At 46.3% G+C, this 24,527-nt stretch overlaps 1 protein-coding gene and 1 long non-coding RNA gene across 3 annotated transcripts in view; one reads left to right on the top strand and one right to left on the bottom strand.

The window, feature by feature from the left end:
* Nucleotides 1-24,527, bottom strand: part of tbkbp1 (TBK1 binding protein 1) — a 37,649-nt gene that overhangs the window by 5,245 nt on the left and 7,877 nt on the right. Inside the window, exons 2-7 of the mRNA XM_062378902.1 lie at nt 11,267-11,525; nt 8,144-8,269; nt 7,022-7,126; nt 5,805-5,952; nt 4,330-4,532; nt 3,322-3,383 (exon numbers count right to left, since the gene is read on the bottom strand). Of these exons, the coding sequence (XP_062234886.1) occupies nt 3,322-3,383; nt 4,330-4,532; nt 5,805-5,952; nt 7,022-7,126; nt 8,144-8,269; nt 11,267-11,509 (887 nt within the window). The 5' untranslated portion in view covers nt 11,510-11,525. The remainder of the gene's footprint in view (nt 1-3,321; nt 3,384-4,329; nt 4,533-5,804; nt 5,953-7,021; nt 7,127-8,143; nt 8,270-11,266; nt 11,526-24,527) is intronic.
* LOC133931935 (uncharacterized) lies at nt 7,645-10,818 on the top strand. Of its 2 annotated transcripts, XR_009911933.1 has the most exons (4): nt 7,645-7,764; nt 8,070-8,322; nt 9,412-9,615; nt 10,011-10,818. It is a non-coding gene; the product is annotated as an uncharacterized LOC133931935 (long non-coding RNA). The 2 variants fall into 2 exon arrangements; XR_009911932.1 differs by lacking the exon at nt 10,011-10,818 and having other exon boundaries at nt 9,412-9,999.

The following is a 24,527-nucleotide window of genomic DNA, read 5'->3' as shown; positions in this document are numbered from 1 at the left end:
GGAAATCAGTCGAGAGGATCAGCGTTTCTGAGTAATTCCAAGTAGCAACACCGATTGTTTAGTGGCACGACAGCAAACAACAAAATGTCTAACAAGGGTTTTTTTTTAAAACTGGCATCTACAGACAGTTAATGATGAAGAGAAAGATTCAGACGTAAAGAGGAAGTCGTGAACCAGACGGGTGCCAGACCCTGATAAAGCAGCTCTGATCGTGTGGAGATCGGTGTAGATACAAAAAAGAAAAAAAAAACATTTCTGCACGAGAAGGAAATTCATGTAAACCTGGACTGAAACACTGAGCTGATCGGATAACAAAGAAATGAGTCTCCTGCCCACAGAGCAAATAAAACCGTGTAAAATTTAAAAATATGTTCCCCTGCTCACCCACACACTCATTTAAATTGGTTTTCCTGTGTGTGTGCGTGCGTGTGCTTGTGTGTGTGCATGTGTGTGTGTGTGTGTGTGTGTGTGTGTAGACCTGCTGCTCTGGGCCACTGCACATTTTTGCACAAATATATTTTTGTTTCCACATCTCTACTCGCTTCACCTTCTATTTTTACATTAATCATCACATGTGCTGAGAAATCCCCTCAATAACCAAACTTATTATTCCACCACAAGAATAATGAAAGAAAAGTTTTATCCCCCAAATATTTGTAAATGGATGTCAGGGACCCCGTTTATAGGAAACTCATAATTTCATATAAACTCTATATAAGTCATATCTTCCACTGGTTACTGGTCCTTGGTGACTGTCCCACCTTGTTTTCCACCCAGTGATGAGTCAGACAGAGTGGGGGTATCGAACCCCTGTCCCCCCTCCCCCCCAACCATGTAACTGGCAACCTCCCCCTGTTGTGGTTTGAGTCGGTGGAACCGGGTACTGCCATGGAATCGATTCAGGGTCGTCTGAGCAGGGGACGCACTCAGTCCCTGCATGTGGATGAAAACCTCCTGGTTTCATGTTGAAGGAAATTAGCAGTCACCAGGGAAACTTACTGGTATGGTGGGTGGAGAGTGCCGCGTGAAATTGTCATCACTGAAGGGCCCGTAAAAACAATCCATCCGCTTCCCCCCCTCGCCGCTCCGCACCTCGTCTTTCTCTCTGAGCTCTGACTTCAATCTCTTGAAGGTTTTAGGTTCACGCTCCTTTTCCTTTTCACACCGTCGCACTTTTCAAATCTTACTACGCCGTGTTTTTCAGAGCCGGGGACAACGCCCGCTCTCGAACCCGTGTCGTGAACCTGACGTGTGAACGCCTGCACGCCAGGACCGACTCTAAACACAGGCTATCAATCTTTGATACGAGGTCCCTTGATTGTTTTGTCTTTGTGTTTCTATAAAACTCTCAACGTGCACATGTCCTGTAGTTTGTTGTCTTCTTCTCTGATGTGCACATACTGTACAATCTATATTACAGCGCGTAGGAGGAGTGTGATGATGCCGATGCAGCACTGATGAAAGACTGTTGTGAGTGAATTGATCAAGATGCAGTGTATATATGTGTGTGTGTGTGTGTATATGTGTGTGTGTGTGTGGGAGATGAAGTGTGGGCTGAGATCTGACCTCTGATCTGAGCCGTCCCTGCAGCCGCCTGTGAGATCTCAGCTCCTCTTTGTTGCCGAACACTCGCAGCTTTAATAAACGCTCTTCTTCAAACCTCGGGAGCTCAGTCACATTAAGGACGTCGGCCTCCGGGGAGACACTCGGCTGATCTGTGGTCAGCGAGTTATAATCTCACAAACCGGCCTCAGCTTGGTTTAATGGGCCTGATATTAAAGAAACTGAATTGTGGTGTTCACGCTGACCTGCAGCCTGACACAGGACGTGTGTTGAACAGCCTTGACGTCACAGAGTGGGGGGGGGGGGGGGGGGGGGCTTTTCACACTCTGCACTGCATCATCCTCTGTCTCACTTTCTGCTCTGTGCATTCAGCACTTTGAACACAGACGTGTCGAGCAGTTTCAAAACATGCAAGACTATTTTTTGAGAAGAAAAGGGAATTCCACTTCTTTTTAAAATAAATCACCAGGTTGTGATTTATTGGAAACGGCCTCTCGCTTTCTGAAAGCTGAAGAGTCGCTCGCCCGGCGGCTGCCAGCGTCTGCAGAGCTGTGGCTGGGTGGGGGGGTGAGGGTGAGGGTGGAGGAGGAAACTCAAGTTACGTCTGAATTGTTTTGTTCTTGCAAAAGTTCTGGGAAGAGCAGAAGAGAGAATCAATAACAAAATCCACCACGACAGAAGCAAATGGAGGATAACATGAAATTTGTTGATTTCTGACTCTTTGCATTTACAGATCGATCAGATTTCAGTTACACAAAAAAGCTCCACACAATGGAAAAGCCTTACACCCACAAGGTAAAACAGAATCTCCTCCAGATTATAATAACGTGCTGCTGGTGCTGCAGGAGATAAACGTTTATCAGATTTATCAATCTGTGCAGTTTACTCTAAACGAGCCCAATTACAAGAAAAGCCCAGCCGAGTGTTTCTGTGGGTGTCAGTGATATTGTTGAGTAAAACCAAAAGGTGACCGAGGTCTGGAAAAAACCTCCCCCCCGCCACACACACACTCACTGGCAGCTTACTTTCAGTTTGCTCCCCATTGAAACACTTGTGGGGTTTCATTGTGTGCGTGAGTCATCTGCCCGACTCGCTGTGGTTTCTACTTCTTCCTCTCTCTCGCACCTGAGATCCAACACCGTGCAGCGCCCGAGCCGAATTCCACCAGGGTCTGGAAATGAGCTGGGACGCTGAACAAGTTTGGATTCATTGGCTGAAGCTCATTCAGCAGGTTTCTGGAGCGGTGGGATGAAGACAACACACAGGGAGATGAGCTGGGCCTCAAAGAGACCTCCAACACACACCCAGACATGAGGAAGTGGACAGGAAGCCGTCCTACTCTGTGCCCACACTGCCCCCTGCTGCTCACACTCATCTCCTGCCAGAAGCTCCTGGGGATGAACGTCCGAGTGAGAGAAAAACAACCTCTGGGGAAACTCTGGAAGCCGGTTCTCCAGAGTTTCCCCCGTAAAGCTCCTGAAGATGCAGAAGCTCTGGTGCTGCAGCTGAAGAACGAGCAGTAGATGCTCCTCTGTTAAAGCTGCGTTTGAACCTTGTTATCTCCGCTCCTTTCTAATGAGGCCCCCGGAGGTCTATCTACATCTGTAGCGGAGCAGCGGCTTCGAGTCGAACATCTTTCATTTTGTTCTTTCTCTTCTCCGTCGTTTGCTGTGGATGATGATGCTCCTCTCCTTGCTCTTCCCTCCATCCTCCCTCCCTCCCTCCCTCCCACTGCAGAGATCGGCTGTGGTCACTTACTGCTCGTCTCCCACCTTCTTGATCCACTCCACATCACACTGCTTGCAGGGCGAAGTCCTCTCCTGTCGAAGGAGAGCGAGAAGTTAGATCAGCGTCATCAGGGGGGGGGGGGGGGGGGGATCTTTATGATGGTACTTGAGTGTAGCTCCATTCCGGAGACAGTGTGTTGAACACGTGATATCTCCAGAACGCCTGAAGGGAATTTCTTCAGATTTAGTGAAAATAACCAGTACTAATTACGGATGAACTGATACAAATTTGGTGATCAAAGGTCAAAGGTCAAGGTCGCTGTGACCTCACAAAGCACAAGTTTTGCCCTGTGAATACGATATCTCAAGAATGCCTTTGAGGGATTCCTTTCACATTAAGTATAAATGTTCTATTAGACACAAGGATGACCTGATTAGATTGTGGTGGTCTAATGTCTACGGGACCTTATGGTCTGCAGAAGACCAGGTCTCCTTGGACCTGCACCGGTCTGTGGAGGCAAACAACCGCAGTGCAGTACTTTTGGTTTGCTCCAGATTTGTTTGTTTCCTCTCTCATACGATGTCTCCATGTGACACAGAGCGGCAGCAATTCAGCTGCGTGAATAATTCAAGGCAAAAGTTTTGTGTAGCTGCAGATTAAACCTGAGTGTGGACAGTTTGACGTCGGGGGTGCATTCACACTGTGACAGTGCTGTGTTTGTGTGTTTGTTCCCGTGCGGCTCATCGCCTGCGGCTGCAACGTCAATATTTTGTTTTTCACACGAGACAAAACCTTGATCCGACATGTGTGTGTCTTCTGACACGGAGGTCGCCCAGACTCCCTAAGAGTACAATGTGGACGATGATGCACCGGTGATTTAATGTGTAGTGCCAGTGGAGGAGGCCGTGTGCACTTTATACCGTATGTTGGAATTCATGCCTCGACACTAACCATCGACATTTTGTAAAATCTGATTTCAGGATTTATTTTATCCTTGAATCGCCCCCCCCCCCCCAACAGAGGACAGCCAGCACTGACCCTCTCCCTCTGGCTGTTCTGCAGCTGTCTCATCTCCTCCTTCAGCCGCTCGCACTCGGCCTTCAGCTCGTCCTCCCGCTGACACGCCCCCTGGGCCTCGTGCCGCGCCCCCTCCAGCTCGGCCTCCAGCCGCTGCAGCTTCAGGTCGGAGAGGGCATCCAGGCTGCGGGAGCTCTGCAGGGTCAGGGCGGGACAGTCCAGCACTGGGCGAGGGGGGGAGAGAGGGAGAAGGAGAGAGACAGAGATAGAGGAGGAGAGAGAGAAGGGAGGGAGAGAGAGAAGAGAGGGAGGAAAAACATGTGAAGTCAAAGCCATGTTCTTTATTTTGTACATAGCTGTTTCCCGCAGTGCTCCTCCGTCCTCGCCTGTTGTACAACACGCTCGATAGATGAGTGTGAGAGAATGTGAAGAGCTGACTTCTTCCAAGGGCGGCTTCTTTCAGCTTGTACCTGGGTGATGATCTGCGTGGGCGTGCGAGTGACTCAGCTCCGCTCACACAGACTCAGTCCTTGAGCCAGAAGACAATGTAACCGAGCAGCAGTATCATGGTTTCTCTCCCAGCTCCTCCTGCCTCCTCACCAGCTCACCCAGTCACATGCTGTGCACAGGCTGCAAGAGGGACGCCCTCAGCGAGACACACGTCTTCTCATAAGCCTCCCACTTCACCAGAGAAGCAAAGTTTAGCTTCTGGAAAACCAGGGAACCTGCTGAGCAGATGTCACCGATCGGCTTCATCAGTCACAATCCCCAGTGATAGTTTCAGGATTTCATTCTCATGCTTTTTCTTTTTTTTTTTTAAATCACGACTACAGAGGACGTTTGAAGCATCTTCATCCATTTCTGACACTGGAATTAATTTGCATGCTAATAAGTCAAATTGTCTGGCAGGACTTTCCCTCAGTTGGAAACAGAGATGAAGATGAGTTGCTGCAGATGGAAGCAACAGGATGAAGAACACAGTTCAGTCAAATCCTTCCAATCAGGTCTCTTCTTCTTCTTCTTCTTCTTCTTCTTCTTTTTCTTCTTCTTCTTCTTCTTCTTCTTCTACTTCTTCTTCTTCTTCTTCTGCTTCTTCTTCTACTTCTTCTTCTTCTGGGACGGTAACTGAGGATTTGGAAGGAACTGGCCGAGGACTCACCTGAACTCGGTTTAAACACTTTTCAGCCAGATTGCTGGATTTGATTAATTTGTCCATGAGTAAGAGAGAAGTGTCGATACACAAACGTCTTAACTAGCTGTTCTTATCTTACTTTGCAGCGATTATCAAAATCACACTGCTGATTTGCTGACACTTAAAGTAGTTTAACTTTTTTTTACTGACTCTTGTTGTTTGGCTCCAAAAGAAAACATTACATTTAGTTCTCCCCTCTCTGGAGATGTTCTTCTAACATCCAGTGCACCAGTGTTTGTTTGGGCCGGTTCCTCCCCTGCTGATATCTGTGTGTGTGTGTGTGTGTGTGTGTGTCATTACTCACAGTGTGCGTCCGGGCCGGCGTGCAGCTGCAGGTACTGCATGTCTTTGCTGTGCAGCTGCATGTTGATCTTCTGCAGCGAGTTCTCTCTCTGCCTCAGAACCGACTCCAGGTTGAGGATTCGCTCCACGTGCTTCTCCACCAGGCTCGTCTGCAATCACACGCCAGAGAGAGAAAGTTAAGGTTAAAGGTCAAAGAGGCCCAATAGGTGGAGGGAGAGGTATTATCTGCCACAGCTCTGGGGTCAGTTGTCTCTAAATCACTGAGACCACATTAAAGTGCTGAGGCTGCACCACGGACTTCGGTCTCTCATGAGATGGTTTGCTATCACAGAGCAGCCAGACAATCTGTTCACTTGGAATCTGCTACCTGGATCGGCTTTGATTCATCAAAGGGAAATGCTATTTTAGTAAGATGTCGTGGGGGGGGGGAGGGGGGGGGGTTGTTTGGTGAAATTAAATCTATTTAAGAAGTGAGTTTTGGGGCAGGATTTGCAGTTTGCTCTCACGGGTCAAATAAAAGGACTCGACAGCGACGCTCGTCCCTGAAGGACGTTTCACTCTGAGTGAAACAAAATGAAAAACGTTTCCTCTGAAGACAAAACCTTCGAGATGAGCAGCGTCGTCTAAAGTGCACGACCGAGTTCTGAGAAGTTTCTCCTGCTTTCACTGTCAGGTCGTGAAACTACCGTCCGGAGAGACGAGACAAATATCACTTTAAACCCAGTTTACATTCACATAGATGAGGGAACTCCTCGTTAGCATTCATGTTACATTCAATTACACTGACTGGATTATTAAACATGAAGGGATTTCACATTTTATGTATTTAAGTGGAGCTCAGGGTCTGAACCCATCGTGACGTCACCCTCTGGTCTGTGAGCTGCTGGTTCCGAGCCTCCAGTTTGATATGACGTCCAGCACCATCTTGTAAACCATTTCCTTTTGTAAGCACACTAACCTTTAGTGTGAATCTTATATACAATTTTAGTTTTACGTTAATTTTTATATAAAGTCTGAAGCAAATGGTGTAAATCCCCTCCAGTGGTGTCCAGATACTTTTGGCCCAACCTGCTAATTTGACTCTAAATATTCAATAAGTTCATTAACTATTCATGATTTTAAAGCATGTTTTATATTCCCTCCTCATCTCCTGGTAGAAGGAACTCATGCAGAGAATAACGGCCGCTCGGCGCAGTGAACTGAATGAACGCCTCAGACCATCTTGTCCAGGTCCCTCTGGAGGTTGCTCTTCTCCATGTGGATCTTCTCGTAGGCCTGGATCACGTCCTCCAGCTGCTCCTCCCTCTCCTTCCTCTTCTGGAGCTGAAGACGAGTGACAGAGAAGAAGAGGGTGAGGACGATCAAAGGAGAGAACATGTCGTGTCACGAAGCAAACTTAGAAACTCCCGACACCTCAGCACGGACGCCTCCCTCATCTCAACTGATGATGATGTTCGACACTATTTTAATAAGGTCCTGCTGAGATCCCCCCCCCCCCAGACACTGTGGTGTAATAAGATGGTTGAATATCTCTGGAAGTCATAATAACAGACTAACTGACACATCAGGGCAGTGACGCACACCAGGAGAGGAGGACACAGGTCGGTGGTACAGACGCCATAGATAGAACTCGTCTGTAGCGCGTTGGACTCTTGCAACTTTTGTGTGTGTGTGTGTGTGTGTGTGTGAATGTGTGTATGTGTGTGTGTGTCCCAGTAGAGCACGCTCACTGAGCCGTGGCACCTTTCCTCAATCTGTGACCTTGTGTGTCCCACGCTAATCGTTTCTGCGGCTCCCACAATGCATCTCTTTCCTCCTCCTCGCTCTCTAGCTCTCTCTACCGCTGCCGCTACACCAGCTCCTTCCTGCGTTTCTTATTTCTGCTTCCGTGGGAATAGTGGAGTTACAACTGAGGGCGATTAGTCCGAGGACATTATGGGCGCCTCCATCCTCCTCGCTCTGTAAGTACTGTAGTATAACTCTATAACATCTTGCTCTTATCTTTGAATCTTGCTGTATACCAGTTCAATAAAGTGATGCATCGTTATTTATGTTGTTCCTTTCATGAGGTTCACACATTCAGCAGAATCCTGGACAGGTTTCCTCCCAATTAAACCGCGTCTCAAAAAGAGACTTGGACGTTTTCCTCCCGTCTCGGTGTTTTCTGCTTGCACGGCAGCTTCGGTGCTTAATTAGCTGCGGGTGTCTTTCGGCACATGTTCACCGTGGCCTCAATTCCCTTTTAATTCAATTAATTCTCCGGGAGGGAGGGGATGCTCCGAAGTCTCCTCCCTCTCCTCCCTCTCTGTCTCCTCCCGTTGTCCTCAGCCGTCCTCTTACCTCGTGGGTCAGGACGTTGACTCTCTGCTGCAGGCTGCCGTTCTCCGAGTGCAGCAGAGCCGTCTCCTTGCTCTCGAAGGAGCAGTACGAGTTGGTGTCCTCCCCGAACTCGTTGATCATCGGGAACTGGAGACACAACAGCAGAGGACGGACGCGTAAGGAGGAGGTTGAGAAAAGACGTAATTGCCGAATTAATCCTTTTGTGGATTCATAATCGTTTCTCTAATTCTCACTTTTTTCCTCAGCTTCTCCTCGGCTCAGATCTCACTCAGACAATCTGTTTGAACTAGTATTATCTCTCCTGAGCAACATTTTACTTTCTCTGTTCGTCCCAAACTAGTCACAGAATTTACACAGTGAGTTGTTTTAATCACACGTTTTAATTTCATCCCACACAGTGAAATCTGGGGAAGGACCGTGACTCATGGTCGGGTTCGTCAAACCACCAGCTCCTTTGTTTGCTCTTGTTCATTTTAATGTTTTAACACAGAATCCAAGTGTCTCAGACGGTTCATGTCTGATTCTCAACAAAGCTTATTCAAAGTGATGCATCTTATGGCCTCAGGAGCTCATTTTCAAAAACTAAACTTATAATTTCTTCAATTTTATACCCTCAAACAATTTCTAAAATATTTCGGATACGGGTGCTGCTGTCTTATCGCAGTGATCGTGGAGTGAGACTATATTGAACATAACTATTTAAAATATATAGAAATAATTTGCAGCAGTTGCAGCTGGGATTGGCTGCTTTAATCTCAATAAGGGGCCGTACCACGTTTACTTGTTTTAATTATGAGGGAAAGTGTTTCGTCACAGCACTAAACTGAATCCTGTGAAAGCGACTGCCGGCGCTTCAACCTAAAGAGCCACATTTACATTTAGAGTGCCGAGCACGAGCGGAGGGCTTTCCACTTTCTGTCGGAAGCCGGCGCAGCTGATGCAACGTCTGTGTGAAGAGGCAAACAACCCTTTTCCATTTAGCAGAACATCTCTGTGGGCTTTGAACAGTGAACGTTTCTCAACACGGGCGAACGCAGGCCCCGGGGGGGGCAGGGGGGGGGGGGGACCTCTCACACCGCCGAGCTTCACAGAACGACCTCACATCAAGCACTTCCATCTGCAGCTTGTCTTTAGAGTTTGTCTGCAGGAAAAAGGAAAAGGAATATTGTTCCTCTCACACACGAACATGTCAGGAGTCCATATAGTGATGTGCGTATTGTCCACATTGATTATTCGGATCTGAAAACAGGCGCATGCTGTGTTGACAGAGGTCCAGGTGTGACAACTCCTACTCCAAACAGCCGGCATCTGCACCCGTTCTCCCAAAAATCAACACCTGTCTCAGCGGGCCCTGAACGCACCGGGCCCTGAACGCACCGTGGCAGCCCGCGGCCGCCGGCAGCAGCTGTTCACAGAGCGACGCAGGACTTCTGCTCGACACGCAGTCAAATCACATTTCCATCAGTTTGCAGGTTTGTGTCTTCCCCCGGAAAATCACAATACATCAGTGTTGAGTATTAGATTTTTAAGTCAGTCCCTGAGAATCAAAGCTGTGAGGAGCTCCAGTTCAACATCACAGGAGATTCAGCTGCAGCAGCTCGCATCGCTCTGGATCCTCTTCCTCAGCTGTCGCTCTATGTTCATGGGCGCGAGGACGGGTTCATTACAGCTCCAGAGCCGTATAATTCCTAGAATAAGTAGAACACCACCGACTAATGATGATAAGGATAAAGTCCGGGAGGAGATCTTTTTTAATTTAATCCTCCTTTGTACTTGATTTCAACACTTTCCCTCGTTTCTCTTTCTCTTCTTTTTCCGCTCTGTTCTCCCACGCTGCTTCCTTTGTGCCCCCCCCCCCTCCCACCAGGCCCACAGGCCCGGCTGTGCAGGAATGTTCCAGGTGTCACCGACTCTCACGCCAAGAAGCTCCGAGGATATTCTGATGTTTCATGTTCAACGAGTCGGCGTCAGCATCACAATTCCTTATAGATTTTACACTAATGTTTACTTTTCAGTTTCAGAGATTATAAACCAAAGATCAAATCAGTGAAGATATATAAAAGCTGTATTTTTAGAAATGTATATCCCATATTCCATGTTTGTTTAGAGTAAATCATTTGAAACAATTGATTAATGAATAAATTAATCAGTAGATTAATTTAAATTGAGAATAATCGTCATCTTAATATTTAAACCTCACGCGTTTCCCTTTGGTCTCAGATAAAACTCTTACTGATCTTCATCCAGCCAGACTATCTGTACTGAATAGGTCACAGGTTGATACCAGGCGTCAAACTGGTCCCACTCAGGCTCCCAGTCCTCCTGTTGGTTTTTTAGAAATGAGGATCAATATCATGAATTTATATTTAAACATTAATTGAATCTTCAGCAGCGTTTCTTTTGGATTCAACTTTATTCCCCCGCTGCTTGAAGATCAAAGCTCACCGACGCTTTCCCTGCCTTTGATCTCTGTGTACAGACGCTGCATCAATAAAAACACAAAGTGCCGAGGGCCGAGTGGACAACGTGCTCGTCCTCTGATTCTCTTCAGATCAGTCAGAGAACAAAATGGCCTCTTGGTCGATGGAAGCAGAATCTTCTGTGTTTTAACAACAAGGACAAAAACACTGTGATATTCGACTTTAAGGCCTTGTGTACATATTTTGTGAACAGATATTTTCCCCTCCATTAAAATAAGAAAATACAATCTCCATCCACACTACACAAAGGCAATCTGGTCCACGTGTGATGTTCAGTAACCCTAATAAATTAAATATTTTATATAATGCTAACTTTATGAATATGTATTAGAATCGGCGGTGCTAACCAAACTTAACCTGCTTTCAGACCTGCACTGAACTCCAGATCATCTCCTGAACTTTTCCAGAGACGTGAGATCACACATGTTATTTTCTCTGGACGTTCTCAGGAGTTTCTACTGGTAAAACTCAGGATAATGTTCTAATGAGCTCATGAGGGAACACGGTAGAGTTGACGTAGAGTTCACGTCTGAAAACCGGTGAAACCTCGAACCTTCATTTCACAAAGCACCTCGTGCAAAGTTAGCTGACGTTTCCCTGCTACAGGGTGAAGAGTCTCAGAGACACAGTGAAGAGCCCTGACCTTGATCTCGTAGATCTTGAGCTTCCTCTTGATGCTGGTGTTCTCCCGCTCCAGGCAGGCCAGCCTGGTCTTGATGTCCTGGTAGGCCGTGATGAGGGCGAAGTGGGAGGCCGAGTACACGTCCTCGGGGTGCAGGGGCGAGGAGCGCCACACCACGCTGCCGCAGCCATCCTCCTTCAGGCCGCCGGCATCGCCGCCCCCCCCCAGCAGCTCCAGCTCCCCGCCGCCAAACAGAGACTGCATCACTCCGGGCCTCAACCTGAGGACACAGACACAGATTTGCTTATTTATTATTAATCTGCAGATTGTTTCCATTCAATTACATGTACCCGCCGAAAATAACCTTTCAGACAGAGTCTTGCTGCAGCCGACTTGAAACCCGTGGAGCACGTCGCTCCTCGCCACCGGCAGCAGAGAACAAAGCCGGTTTGGACACGGAGCAGTCGGAGGGTTGGAACACACAACGTGAAATATTCAGAGGCAAAGTGGGAACAGAGACTGGGAGCAGGACGCTGCTACTCGCTGTGAAGACTCTACATGACCCAGCAGCTCCTCAGACACAATCCTCCTCTTAGTCACACTTCAGTGTCTCTCACTCACCTCTGGAAAAATGTGCAATAACGTTCACGACCCCAAAGTTTACAGGCGTCACTACACTCTCCTATTTATAGAAATGTGTTTGCCTTTTTACTTTGTTTTATTTAAATTAATTTTTGGCGCTAATGACACTGCTGAGCCGAGGAGGCTCTGTAGGAGGATCTGGGTTAGATTTGAGATCATTCAAACACACTCTGTCCTGCTATTTACCACACACACACACACACACACACACAAAGTTTGGTGTCAGTTGTTAGCACATGACACAGCAAGTTATCAGACGAGAGGAACAATCTCGTTTAACGTCTGCGTCCGACTTTACTTTCAGGACTCATTCAGAGGGGCTGTTAACTTTTATCGTTGGAAATTTAATCAAACAACAGAAACACACAAAGTAGCAACAAATGCACCGAAAAAATCCTCCGAAACACAACACTTCTACACTAGATGTAACGCAAAAACGCACAACAAAGACACAAAATGACCACAAATTAGTTATAAAGGAGCAAAAACAACTACAAATTGAAAACGATAAGCGAGACATGGGAAATGACCACAAAGAGACGACAAAAGACACAAACCTACTGCAAACAAACAAGAAAGAACAGGTAGAGATAAATAATGTGTTTTTTTATTTTTAAATACTTAAGAAGGAAAATCTCAACTTTGCAGAATCCAATGGATCCAGGATATGACGTGTCTTTCCTTTGATTGATTCTGATTCACCTTTATTTTGAACGAGACATGTAAAGCTTTAATTTCTCTCTGGCAGATTCCCCACAGCCTACGTGTGAAGCATCTGACTCGTTTGTGTTTGTCTGAGTTCCTCTCTGAGCGCATGAGTAACGTGCACTGATTCATTAACTGGACTGGAATTTACATCTGATCCTGGTTCAGGGCCGTGCTTCATTTCACAATACTTTAAAAAAACATGAGCGTTGACAGCCCACGCTCCTCGACCGGGGTGATGAATGGACCGGGTGCAGCTGACCGGCCTGCGGAACAGCCAGCCGGCCTCGGCCTCCCTCCCCTGTCCCCCCCCCCCGCCCCCAGACGCTCCAGGCAGCACTGTCAGATGTGATAAATGGCACCTGAGATGTCACGGCCCTCTTTTTCACGCCGAGACGTTCGCACAAAAGTCCAGCTCGCAGAGGAGAGTTTGATTTACGGGTGCAGAGAGAGTTACACAACAGCCGGAGTTGATGTGATGAATGCGGGAATGGAAGCCTTCCTGACTCCCAGCGTCGCCTTGTGAGTCAGCGATTGCCTACTGAGCTATTTTCATCTGCTCCCTTCCTCCACGCTGCTATTTTCCTTGTGTTTCAAGAGAGAGGGGGAATAAAGTCCGAGCCAATCTACGGTGCTGTTCTACTCCTCGCTGGCTCCAAGAGGACGATCCAAGAGCACTCCCACGAGCACGGGTGTGCACGTTAACACGCGTACGTGCACGCTCAGCCAAAAACACCACAGAGGAAGAGTGGCTCAAGGGAGGTTATTACCTTTCACTAGACAAAGCTGCACAACCTGCACCAGACACACGTTAACCACTGAACCAATCAGCTCCGGAGGTAATGATCTCTTATTCCTCAGGCGACCTCCACTGGATGCTAATGTTGTTCTACGTCTGCTGAATATTTAAGTAGGCAACACTTTAACGACTTTATAATGAGATAATATGTCAGAGTGTGTGTGTGTGTGTGTGTGTGTGTGTGTGTGTGTGTGTGTGTGTGTGTGTGTGTTTGCAGCTTGTGCCACTGACGCAAGAAACCAAAAGAAAATCTGAGACGGACTTTTTTTTTCACAGGCCGTGAGACTGTTAAACGCCTCCCAGTGGCAGTTTCATTCTGGTTCTGCTGCTGAACAGTCACTTCTTTCACCTCCACCGAGGATGTTTTCGTTTAGTGGGTCTGTTTGTTGTTTTGCAGGGTTACACAAAAAACTACTGGACAGATTAACACGAGACCCATTGAAAGGATCAGGAGAGAACCCGTTCAAATGTTGGTGCAGATCCAGAAGTTACGTTTTACTTTCCTGCAGCGTTCAGTCAATCGATGGCTGTAGCGTGTGTGTGTGTGTGTGTGTGTATTGTATTGCATTATACTTTATATAGCAATACAACTTTAACACACACATTAAAGGTGACGCTCAACTACAAATTGAATGTTGAGGTATTTCTACAATATTTCATTTCTCTGCATTATTATTTAATCAAATCTCTTGTTGCCCTCTCGACATTTCAGCTGCTCGATACCTTTATTTCCCTCTGGATCATTGAAGAAGATCTTTTTCTATCTTATAAAAGCAGTGGCCATGTTTTATTTCCCGTGTATGAAGTTTTTATATTTGTCATATCTGAGGCCACAGCTGAAAGGTTTGTATCTGTTATTATCTATTATCAACAGGACTTGTTAGATCAGGACAAAGGCTGCGGTTGGGATGATGACTTAAAAACCCTGCGCTCAGTTAGGGCTTGTGTGTGTGTGTGTGTGTGTGTGTGTGTGTGTGTGTGTTAGTGTGTGTGTGTGTGTCTACTGAGGCAGTGCAGTTAATTATGCTCCACTTATCCCAATTGGTCTTAAGCTGACCTTGGAACAGAGAAGTGAAGAGGAGCTGGAGCTGCAGCGGTGGGTTTGTGTCTCTATTTGAACGCTCACTGTAACACAAGATGTTATTAAGGTGTGAGCACGAACCCCTTGTTGTGTTGTGTTGTGTGTAGTCACCTCATTTACATGAGACCCTATAGAAACAACCCGCCCACATTCAGGCTCTAGGACAGAGAGCTTCAACCTGATAAAACAAGTGGATGTTGTTATTCAATAGTCAATATATTCACACTCACTGGCCATGAGGGTTTAATGTATGGAAAATACCTCCAGCTCCATATGGACCAGCTTCACGTGCTCCAACACCAACACCAACATCCATCTTGTCTATGCTCCTCTCATTGGCAGCACAGGAATGAAGCATTTATCGAACACACACACTCTCACACAGCTTCCCTTCCTCTGCCCCAATTATCCCTCATCCTGCCCCCCCACCCCCACCCCTCCTACCCAGATAGATGGAGAAGGATTGTACCTAGTATTAGTATTTCAGGTATAACATAGAGACATCCCCCAATCCCTTTAAAAGTCAAGTGAGCTTACACCTCTGTAGATTGTCTTAATAAGAGGAAACTCAATAGACACTAAACAACAGACTTGCATCACATCCAGATGTTGAGTAGAACCCAAAGTCTGCAGCTGCACAAGGTAGAATATAAACTTGTTATGTGCCGGAGCGGGTTGTCCACTAACCATCCCAGTGTCTTGTCTGCGTGGACGGTAAAACATTTATGTATGAAAGCAGGACAAATAGCTTCCCATGGTTATATTGTAACCTGAGCCTGTTTGGGGCTGATGTGGGAGAAAGTGCAGCACGAAGCTGAACTGTATGAACGTGTGTGAATGATTCAAAGGTCAGAATCAAGTGCTCTTATTGTCGTTGAGACGAGAAAAGTGCTAATAATTACAGAGCATTTACCATTTCACAGGTTTTCCACTGAGAAGGTGAAGAGACCGTAAGACGCTCAGGTTCTGACACGTGTGTTCTCATGCTCAGTTTAGAAGATCAGAGCTTTCACAGTCATAATTATGAGGTATGTAGTATTTGAAATGTTCTTTTATTTAGGACAATGTCTATTGAAAATGTGTAAGCATTCGTTGTCCTAAATCTTTAGCTTACATTAAAATAAATATGCTGCTTCAAATTAAGCAGGTGAGGAAATACGATTTTGATCTGAGTCATAACTTTAATATTTTGACATTTGTAGCCACGTTAGCATCAAAGCTCCGTGGGCAGAGAAGTCACACGAGGATACACGACACCTTCTTAGCATCAGTATGTAGGAGCCGTCATCTGGACCCTCACAGACATTAGCATGGAGCTCAGGTGCAGCCTCTCGGAGCTCGAGCAGCAGATTCCCTCTTCTGTCTTTCAGATGAGGACATTAATGGGAACGTTTATGAGATGATGAGAGGGAGCGAGTGTCCCTCATGCTGATCATAAATTAAACTGTGGTTACAACCGTTTCACTGCAGAACCGGTTTTAGAACCCGTCACTGAGGCAGCGCAGGAGGACGTCCTGTCTATTCCCATCATGTTCTAACTGTTGACTTTAAATCAAACACATTTAAATAAAGACGAGCTTCACTCCTGGTAAAAGAACAGAAGGATAATTCATAGCTGTGGTCCTTTATTTATTCATTCACAAACACCTCTTGTGTTCTCTTGTTGAGTTTTGTTTAATAGAAAGTTTCAACAAGTTTTAACAATGTTTTACAAACTTTCTACTTTATTCTGTTACCAATATTTTATTTTTCTATTAATTGTTGTTGTCTTAAACTTTCTATATTTTAATTATTAACTGATTAAACAAACCTTTGATGACCGAATATGAATTATTGTGAATCGAATGAATTACAGAACATGCTTTCTTCTTTACCCTTTGTTCATAACCTCACATTTTTATTACTATATTAAAACTGTGAGGTTGTGCAGTCTTATTTATATGTAGAATAATTGGATGAGGTGTTTTCAAAAGAAAACACCTCATCCAATTACAAACATCTGTATCTCGATCCCATCCCAGCTCTGTGTAAATACTGCCTTTCTTATTTGCTGGATCCTTTGAAGACTGAAGCTACAGCTGATTGTTCTCGGTCGGAGAACTGATCTAGGATCGCACTCACAATCATGCAAATCTCCTCGTCCTGATCCAGCTCGTCTCCTGTAAAGAAAACGAATCTCTTCTATGTAAACACAAGCTTTATTTTCTTCTCTACAGCCTGTGTGTACATTTATATATTTATCTACAGCGCTGTGTATCTCTGAGCCACCGCTGAGTCCCAGGGCATAAATACATGAGAGCAGCAGAAATGATAGCAGCTGGGTCAAGGCTGGGTTTTGTGGTGTGATAAGAGAACCAGGATGAAAGAGGGAACCGGGGGATCAAGTCCCAGCAGAGCGGCTTGTTAAAGCTGCATCATGTCGGGAGATGCAACCACTTTGCTTTCTATCTCCTGCTCTTGTTCCTCACCCCCCCCCCCCCCGTCCCTCAGTGACACCTTCTGTCCTCCTCACGTCCTCCAGCCACTTCTCAGCCTGTTTGAAATGCTGCTCCTTCATTCCTCCTCCATGTGGACGAGGTACGGACATGGTGGTGTTGTTGTTCCGCCTTTAAACCGGCAGTGGAGGTGATCTGAGGCTGAATCCATATTCTACTACTGGAGCCTGTTAATAAGAAGATGTTTGTAAAAGCTGTTGGTTGCATTTTAACTCTGGAACGGGCAGAAAGAGATTTATCGATCTCAAGCAATCTGTGAATATTTAGTATGGACAGGGATTAGATCTAATGCTGGGGTGGATCGGGATCGTAGAGGAGGTGGATGAAGCCACAGAGTCCAGATCTGTGTAGAAGGAGCGGGGGGGGGGCAGACGGCACTGGGGCATGCGTCACACCTCTCGAGACGACAACGCCTGATATATGTAAAATCTATCTGGAGGAGCAGACTCTCTGTATAAAAGAGTTTATTGTTTTCCTACATCTTTATTTCGCTTCCCACCTCTCTCTCTCCTCAGTGTCGCCCCCCCCCCCCCCCCCCCCCCCCACAGACTGGACGTTTAGCACCTCTGACTCTGACAGTGCAGCTGTGAGTGAACGGTTCAGAGAGGTGACGTCTCTGCCCTGCACTCGTCCGCCAAATGCTCCCATAATGCACTGCTCCACTCCACTGCACCTGTTTCTCCTGCTCGCGTCTCCTTTCACGGCACACACACACACACACACACACACACAGACACACAACACCCACACACCGAGAAGCCATTAACACATTCAAACTTGATTGTGTGTGTGTGTCTGTAATTGAGTGTGTTTGTGCTTGTGTTCCAAGTGTGTGTGGGTAAAGGGTCGGAGCGAAAATACTGTGTGCATTGTGTTTGTGTGTCAGTACAAGGACAAAGCAGCAGCAGCCAAGCAGGGTGATTGTGTGTGTGTGGGTGTGTGTGTGTGGGTGTGTGTGTGTGTGTGTACGGGCACAGGTAGTAAGTATTGAGGCACTTCATATCAACAATGTGCTCTGACCTCAGTTCAAAGGTCAACCTGGCATTCACTGAAAACAACGCATTGTAAACCACGATATTAAAAAACTGCACAAGAAAAAAAATTGGTTCACCAATGTCTCGACAACTAGTTGTGTAGCACAGAATACACAATAGTAGGTCAGTGTTCCAATGTCCTTCACATTTGTGGAACCTTTTTAAATTCCACTTCCAGCTCCGACCGGCTCTCGTTCACTGAAGTCATTATTTCAAAGCAGCGAAAACACTTTAGTTTTAATTACAGGATAATGTAGTAAAATAATAAAACGCACTAATAGGCAACAGTGTTGTTTTCTTTTATCACCTAAAGTCTGATCAGCTCAGTGTAATAAAGATGTTTGTTGCCGTGTCGGCTTCTAGAAACATATGTGTACTGTACACACACACAACACAGCACCAGGCCCACGCCACAATACACACACCCACACACAGACACACACACAGACACACACATTTATGACACAAATAACTTATACATGGAGAAAAACACCACCTCTAACAAATGCCTTGCTGTGCCACGCCATACCGCGGCATGATTCATCACTCGGGGAATCAGTTGTGTAGGCAGTCGGGCAGTGTGTGTGTGTGTGAGTGTGTGTGTCTGTGTGTGTTTGTGTGTGAGGCAGCTGCCATTCGGGAGATTGATGAGAGGGGCAGTGTTGAGACAATGAGCTGTACTGCTGTATTTCTCTTCCTCCACTTTGTGTTTGCTGTCTTTCCCTTTTTTCCTCCACCGCTCCCCTCATCTTTCTTTCCTCCGGAGCCGAAGCAAACTGTCAATTCCTCCCCCCCCCCCCCCCCCCCCCCCCCCACTTCCTCTCTTGCTCTTTCCCTGTCATCCATCCATCTTGGTGCTCGGCTGCAAAGTTCATCAGCGCCGCTCTGTCAGGACTCAGAATGAGAACTTTCCCCACAAAAGATATTCATCTCCTCTTTATTGCTCCAACCAATCGAACGCTTGGATTCCCTCGCTACCGGAGAGGAAAAAGATAAAGAGGACGAGATAAGAATGACTTCTTTTTGGGGCTCTGGTTGCAATTAAAGCCCACCCTGCTTTCACCATCTCCTCTCAGCCTTAATAATAATCATCCACCGCCACACACATGGCGCCTTCATGCAACACACGCTGACGTGGTCGGGGGGGGAGGGGGGGGGGGGGTGGGGGGTTGCGTGTGTTTTCCCGGTGAAATAAAGCTTGTAATTTGGTTCTCAGCTGTTTCAATGCACAGTTGGGTGGAGTGCAATAGCCTCAGATATTCAAGATGGCACGGATCAATACTTTGGTAATAACAGCGGCTGAGATGGGAAACATGTCGCTCACAGGGAGTAATCACTGCTCTCCTGTTCTGCTGACCCCAGGTCTGTTCATGCAGCTTCGCGTTTTCATTTCAAACCTGAAAAGATTTATTGTTTCACCTTGAGCTGCACAGAATGTTGGCGCTTTCACATTTTAATCTATTAAAACATGAAGAGGAGATTGTGCTGCAGGGATTTGTCACCTGAAGAAGACACAAGGTTTTTTGCTCCTGTGTGTTACGAAGGTTATTTCATGTGTTTATTCAAGGATCCACGTTTGCATGATGCACGGCGAGCCGGCCAATCAGAGCGGACTGGACTTAAAGAGACAGAACGGGTGTTTGAGACAGAGGCTGAAAAGAGGTGCTGCAGCATTTTGTTTTGTTTCAGATCATTACATCGTTTAAACCTTTAACACAAATTCAACACAAGGATGAATATGAGAAGGATAAAATATGATATGATCTCCCAATTATATATTTTATCTGTAAACTGTGACATATTCTTAGTTTAAATTGTTAATCAAGTTATTAAACCAGATGTTCATGAGCTTTAATCTGGAATCTGTTTTATATCCTTGTAATTAATTTGGCCAGGTCCCCTTGGACTTGGATTATGACTCAAATGTTTCTCTTTCTTTATTTTCTCTTCATTTGTTTGACGACACAATCTACTGACAAATCAGGGAAATATTCAACACATCCATGATGAGGATATTGCAGCGCTGGGAACAAAGTGAGGGTCTGAGGTGAGACTTCAGGTTTCATCAAACGTGATGATTCTACGCAGCTCGGTCTCCTGTTGGTTCTGTGCTTTTGTTGTTGCTGCATTTGTCGAGGAGCCGATGGCGAGGAAGACGTTGTGATGCAAATCGACATGAATACGACTTCACAGCCTTGAAGTGGAGCAGTCTCAGTCAGACGCACACAGACAGACACACACAGACACACATCACGGTAAATTCATACATTAATGCCAGAGACCTTGACAGCTGGAGCAGCTCAAATCATTCCAGTGCCAGTGGCCCCGACTCGTACTCGGTCTCACTTGTGTCTTGTTACCCCTGCGTCTAAAGGCTTGTGTGCTTCACAGAAAATCACATCTTCCTCCAGTGTGTCTGTTCTGCTGTCAGTTACTGACGAGAGGACCGACGCAGAGTCAGACACACAATACGGTTCGAGCTCAAGTGCAAATATGTTAAAACTGAAATGTGATCGTGTACCTACTAGAAACAGCAGAGTAACACTCAGACATTAAACTGAAACACACTTAATTGTGTGTTTAATGTATTTTTAGATTTCAGTTTCAGCCTCATTCAAGGCAAATTAGCCGCTCTTTAAATCTGACGCACAACAGAAGCTCACGTCAGCGTCATGCCCACACACACACACACACACACACACACACACACATGCATCATGAAATGCAAAGGATGAAATGTCTTCTGCAGATGAAGAGCCGGGATCATTTTATTTAAGAACCTCTTGATTCCACAGCTAGAAAATTGTAAATAATTCAAATCCAATCACGTCTAATAGAAATTCCTCAAACGGATGAAGTCGCTGAGTTTAATTCAAAATCTGAGCAACAAAGATCTGTGAGATTCTAAAGACAGGAAGTGTAACCGAGTGTTTAATTGGCTCCCAGTGCTGATCTGACAATCTGCGGCTGCTGATGAATTATTAGTGCATGATGATGCTGCTGCTGCTTGTTGGACGAGTCCAGAGACACGATGAAGTGTGTGTGTGGGGGGGGGGGGGGGGGGGGAGAGAAAAGAGAGAACTGGCTTGGATCTGAAGGAATATATGATAAACACGAGCAGTGCATGATGGGAGTACTCCTGGTGTGTGCAAATGTGTGACATCATCGATGCACAATGGAAAGACCTTGTTCGGTTGTCATTAAAAACACAATACAGACAAGGTGTGTGTGTGTCTGTCTCAGTGCTTAATCAAGCAGGTATTCATGCACCAGCAGACACACACACACACACTCTCAAACACACACACACACACACACACACTATAACACACTTTCGTTTTGCTCAAAACAAGCCGACGCAGCCGGAGAGTGACAGACAGGGAGGGAAATCATAAGAGGAAAGAGAAGGATGACAGAAGGGAGAAATGTTCCGTAGCCATGTGACCTGGGGGAGTTGGGGGATGTGCACCACTTGTGGAGGATGAAGCAGACGACTCCAGCAGATCAGGGATCAGCTGACGGGACGAAGGGAGACAGAGCAGAATGGAGGATGAGGAGGCTGAAGGAACAGGTGCACGGGGCCGCTTTCAAAATTCACAGATTACTACACACAGGGTTTAACAACACGCTTGTCGGGGCATTGAACCTCCTGCGTTCCGGTTCACGTGTCTGTGCACACTCCACGCGTAGTAGAGATCATTATCTGGAGAAACAACATCCATCCACACACTCGCACCAGCCTCCAGCTTCTGCTTTTGTCTGAGCAAAGTGAAAGCTTCTGCACACACACACACACACACACACAAACACACACACAGTTACGCCTCTGTCTTTTATCGTCTGGCTGCACATTAAAGATAAAGTGTCGTCAACAGATCTTTAACCACACGACGAAACGAAGGTGAAGAGAAGGAACTAGTTCTTTTTTTAAACATGAACTGTGAACTCTGGGATTCGGTTTGATTTAGTCACAAGGGAGAACATGTTGTGTGTGTGTGTGTGTATTGTGTTGAATTATCGATACACTCGTATTGATTTGCATCAGGACCCGTGAATCTGGTTGTTTCCTGTTCAAGCAGATCTGGAGATTGTCTCTCAGTAACACGGGCTGCTGCCCACGCAGGCAGGCAGCTGCACAGAGGAGGCTTCTCCTGCAGGAACACAACGTGCACAGGAACCTGGATCCATGAGAACTGGGTTGAACAGAACCTGAATCTCCTCTGGGACCGATTCAGAGACATTTCCACGACGTTATCGCTGCTGTTAGTTCAACGTTTAACCTTCTACCTCATCAATTCTTCTCAGAGACACAGAGTACAAGCGAAATATTTCATTCTACATTATTCCTTGTTTACAGGGCTGAAGTGCATGTGACTGTGCCACTGTTAGCTCAGAGGCTAATTCTTTAACTGCTATATTTTAAATGAACCATTAACATGACGACAACTAGGACGACGTTTAAAAACATCACTCGCGATTCCCTCAATATCAAGTATTTACCTCCAGTGTTGTTGTCGCCCCGAAGCCCGGACAACATCAGCTACGTCCATTTCTAAGTTAGCTTGATGAAATAGTAAAGACCCTTTTAACGTATGACCAGCAGGCTACGTTGAGCATGTGTGATTTAAAAGGTTCAGTTAAAACCTTTTCTCCACAGTATCGGCTGAAGCTGAGTCAGCAACTTAGTCAAGTTTTCAACGTACAAAAAAATGATTCGTCAGTTTCGGAGGATGTAACGTCGCTACCCACATGCTTCGTAACATAAACATCCTCTAGAGGGCAGAGCAGAGGCGAGAGAAACTCTGCAGGACCTGACGTATAAAGAGAGATCAACACCGGCATCGGCTTCTATCACCAAAAGCTCTGGAATGTCTGTTTTTTTTGAGTTTTATATCTGTTACGTCTCTGAAACAACCGACTTGGACTTTTCTCACATCCAGAAAATTGAAGGAAAACGTCCGGACGTCAGTGCTGGTCTGAAAGCAGCTAATCAAAAAGCAGCAGAGTCTCCACAGACCAAGTGGAGCATCCACCTTCTTCCTGTTTGCAGATGGATGCCTGGCGTGTCTCCGTCAGTGTTGCTTCACCTCTCTCTCCCTAACGCTTCAGCTTCGTACTTATTGGAAATCTATGCTCTGTGTCTGAGCCCCGCCGGCAACACAAAGATTATCTCCCAGATGAAATGATTCTTTGTGTACTCGGACTCGAACTGCCGGCAGTTTGCTGGTTACGTGTGACTCCCGACAGAAGCAGGCCCCCCCACCCCCGTGTTTTTCATGTGCTACAAGCTTTAGGAATAACTGTCACCGTAGCAGAACAGTTTCTGCGACGTCAACACTAAGATTCTCTCTCTCTCACGGAGCACGTGGGGCGTTCTCAGAGTGTGGGGGGGTTATTTTTAGGCGCACCACGGGGAGCCGGGGCCGTCCGGCAGCGGGCGGCGAGCAAGTGGGTAACCTGGTTTCCTCAAAGAGAACAACGAGGATCCCGAGAGAGCGTGAAAAGACTCACAAGGTCATTCCTGGTTTGTACGACAACTGCCTGTTTCTGTCACACAACACTTGATGCTGCTTACACACACACACACACAGACACACACAGGTGAAATGTATGGTCACATTTCATGGCGGTTACGTCACATGGCTTCAGTTTCCTACGCAACCAGGCTCCCTCTCTCACAACAAAAGCAACACAACTGCGACCCTTTAATGTCGCCCGCTCCACTTGACACACGAGAATCTACATCACACATCAGCCGCACTTCTGATCATTAGAGAACCCGGCTGCGTACTGAGGAGGCGCGGTGGCGAAGCGGTTTCTCTAAGAACAATGAAAGCAGCCGGGACAAGTGGGAGGAGGTGCGAGGCTCTTCTGGAGAGCGGCCGAGAGGAGAGGGAGTTCGGAGAGAGGTGAGGAGTTCTGCCCTGAAAGAACATCGGTGAACACGTGAATCATCCAGAGACAGAACTCCGACAGGGAGGAGAGGCTCGGGCCTGAGGGAGAGAGAGTCTGTGGTCAGGGGCTCAGAGATATGACACTGCAGTTATATCAAAAATCTAAATCAAACAGAGAGAAGCTAGAGGAAGAGGATGATTGATGAAGAGGATGAGTGTCGGAACAAAACTCAGCTGTTTATCTTGGTTTGTCCACATTCTCTTCTTCCTGTGTTTTCAGCCCTGATGGTTTGTGAGTTTGCTTGTTTGTTTTTTTGTGGTGTGAGGATCAGAGACGATTACACACAATGTTCCTGACAAACTATCTTTAGTGGCACCATGTTATCATCCCGACAGTCTCCTCAAATCCAGCTCCACCAAAATACTCACACTCATATATCAGCCCGCAAAATGAAGATCCTCGAATTATCACCTGGGACATTGGATCAAACATTTACTAAGAAAATCTCTAAATAATGATAAATAGATAAATAATGTGAAATTTCTGAAACCAGCCTTTTTTCAGATCCAAGCCAACATTTAATTGGAACATTCTTGTCTCATGTCCCAAACTTCCACCAAGTTTTGTTTCC

This window comes from Platichthys flesus, chromosome 20 (genome assembly GCF_949316205.1).
Source record: "Platichthys flesus chromosome 20, fPlaFle2.1, whole genome shotgun sequence".
Lineage (NCBI taxonomy): Eukaryota > Metazoa > Chordata > Actinopteri > Pleuronectiformes > Pleuronectidae > Platichthys > Platichthys flesus.
This window is presented reverse-complemented; position numbering and strand designations above follow the sequence as displayed.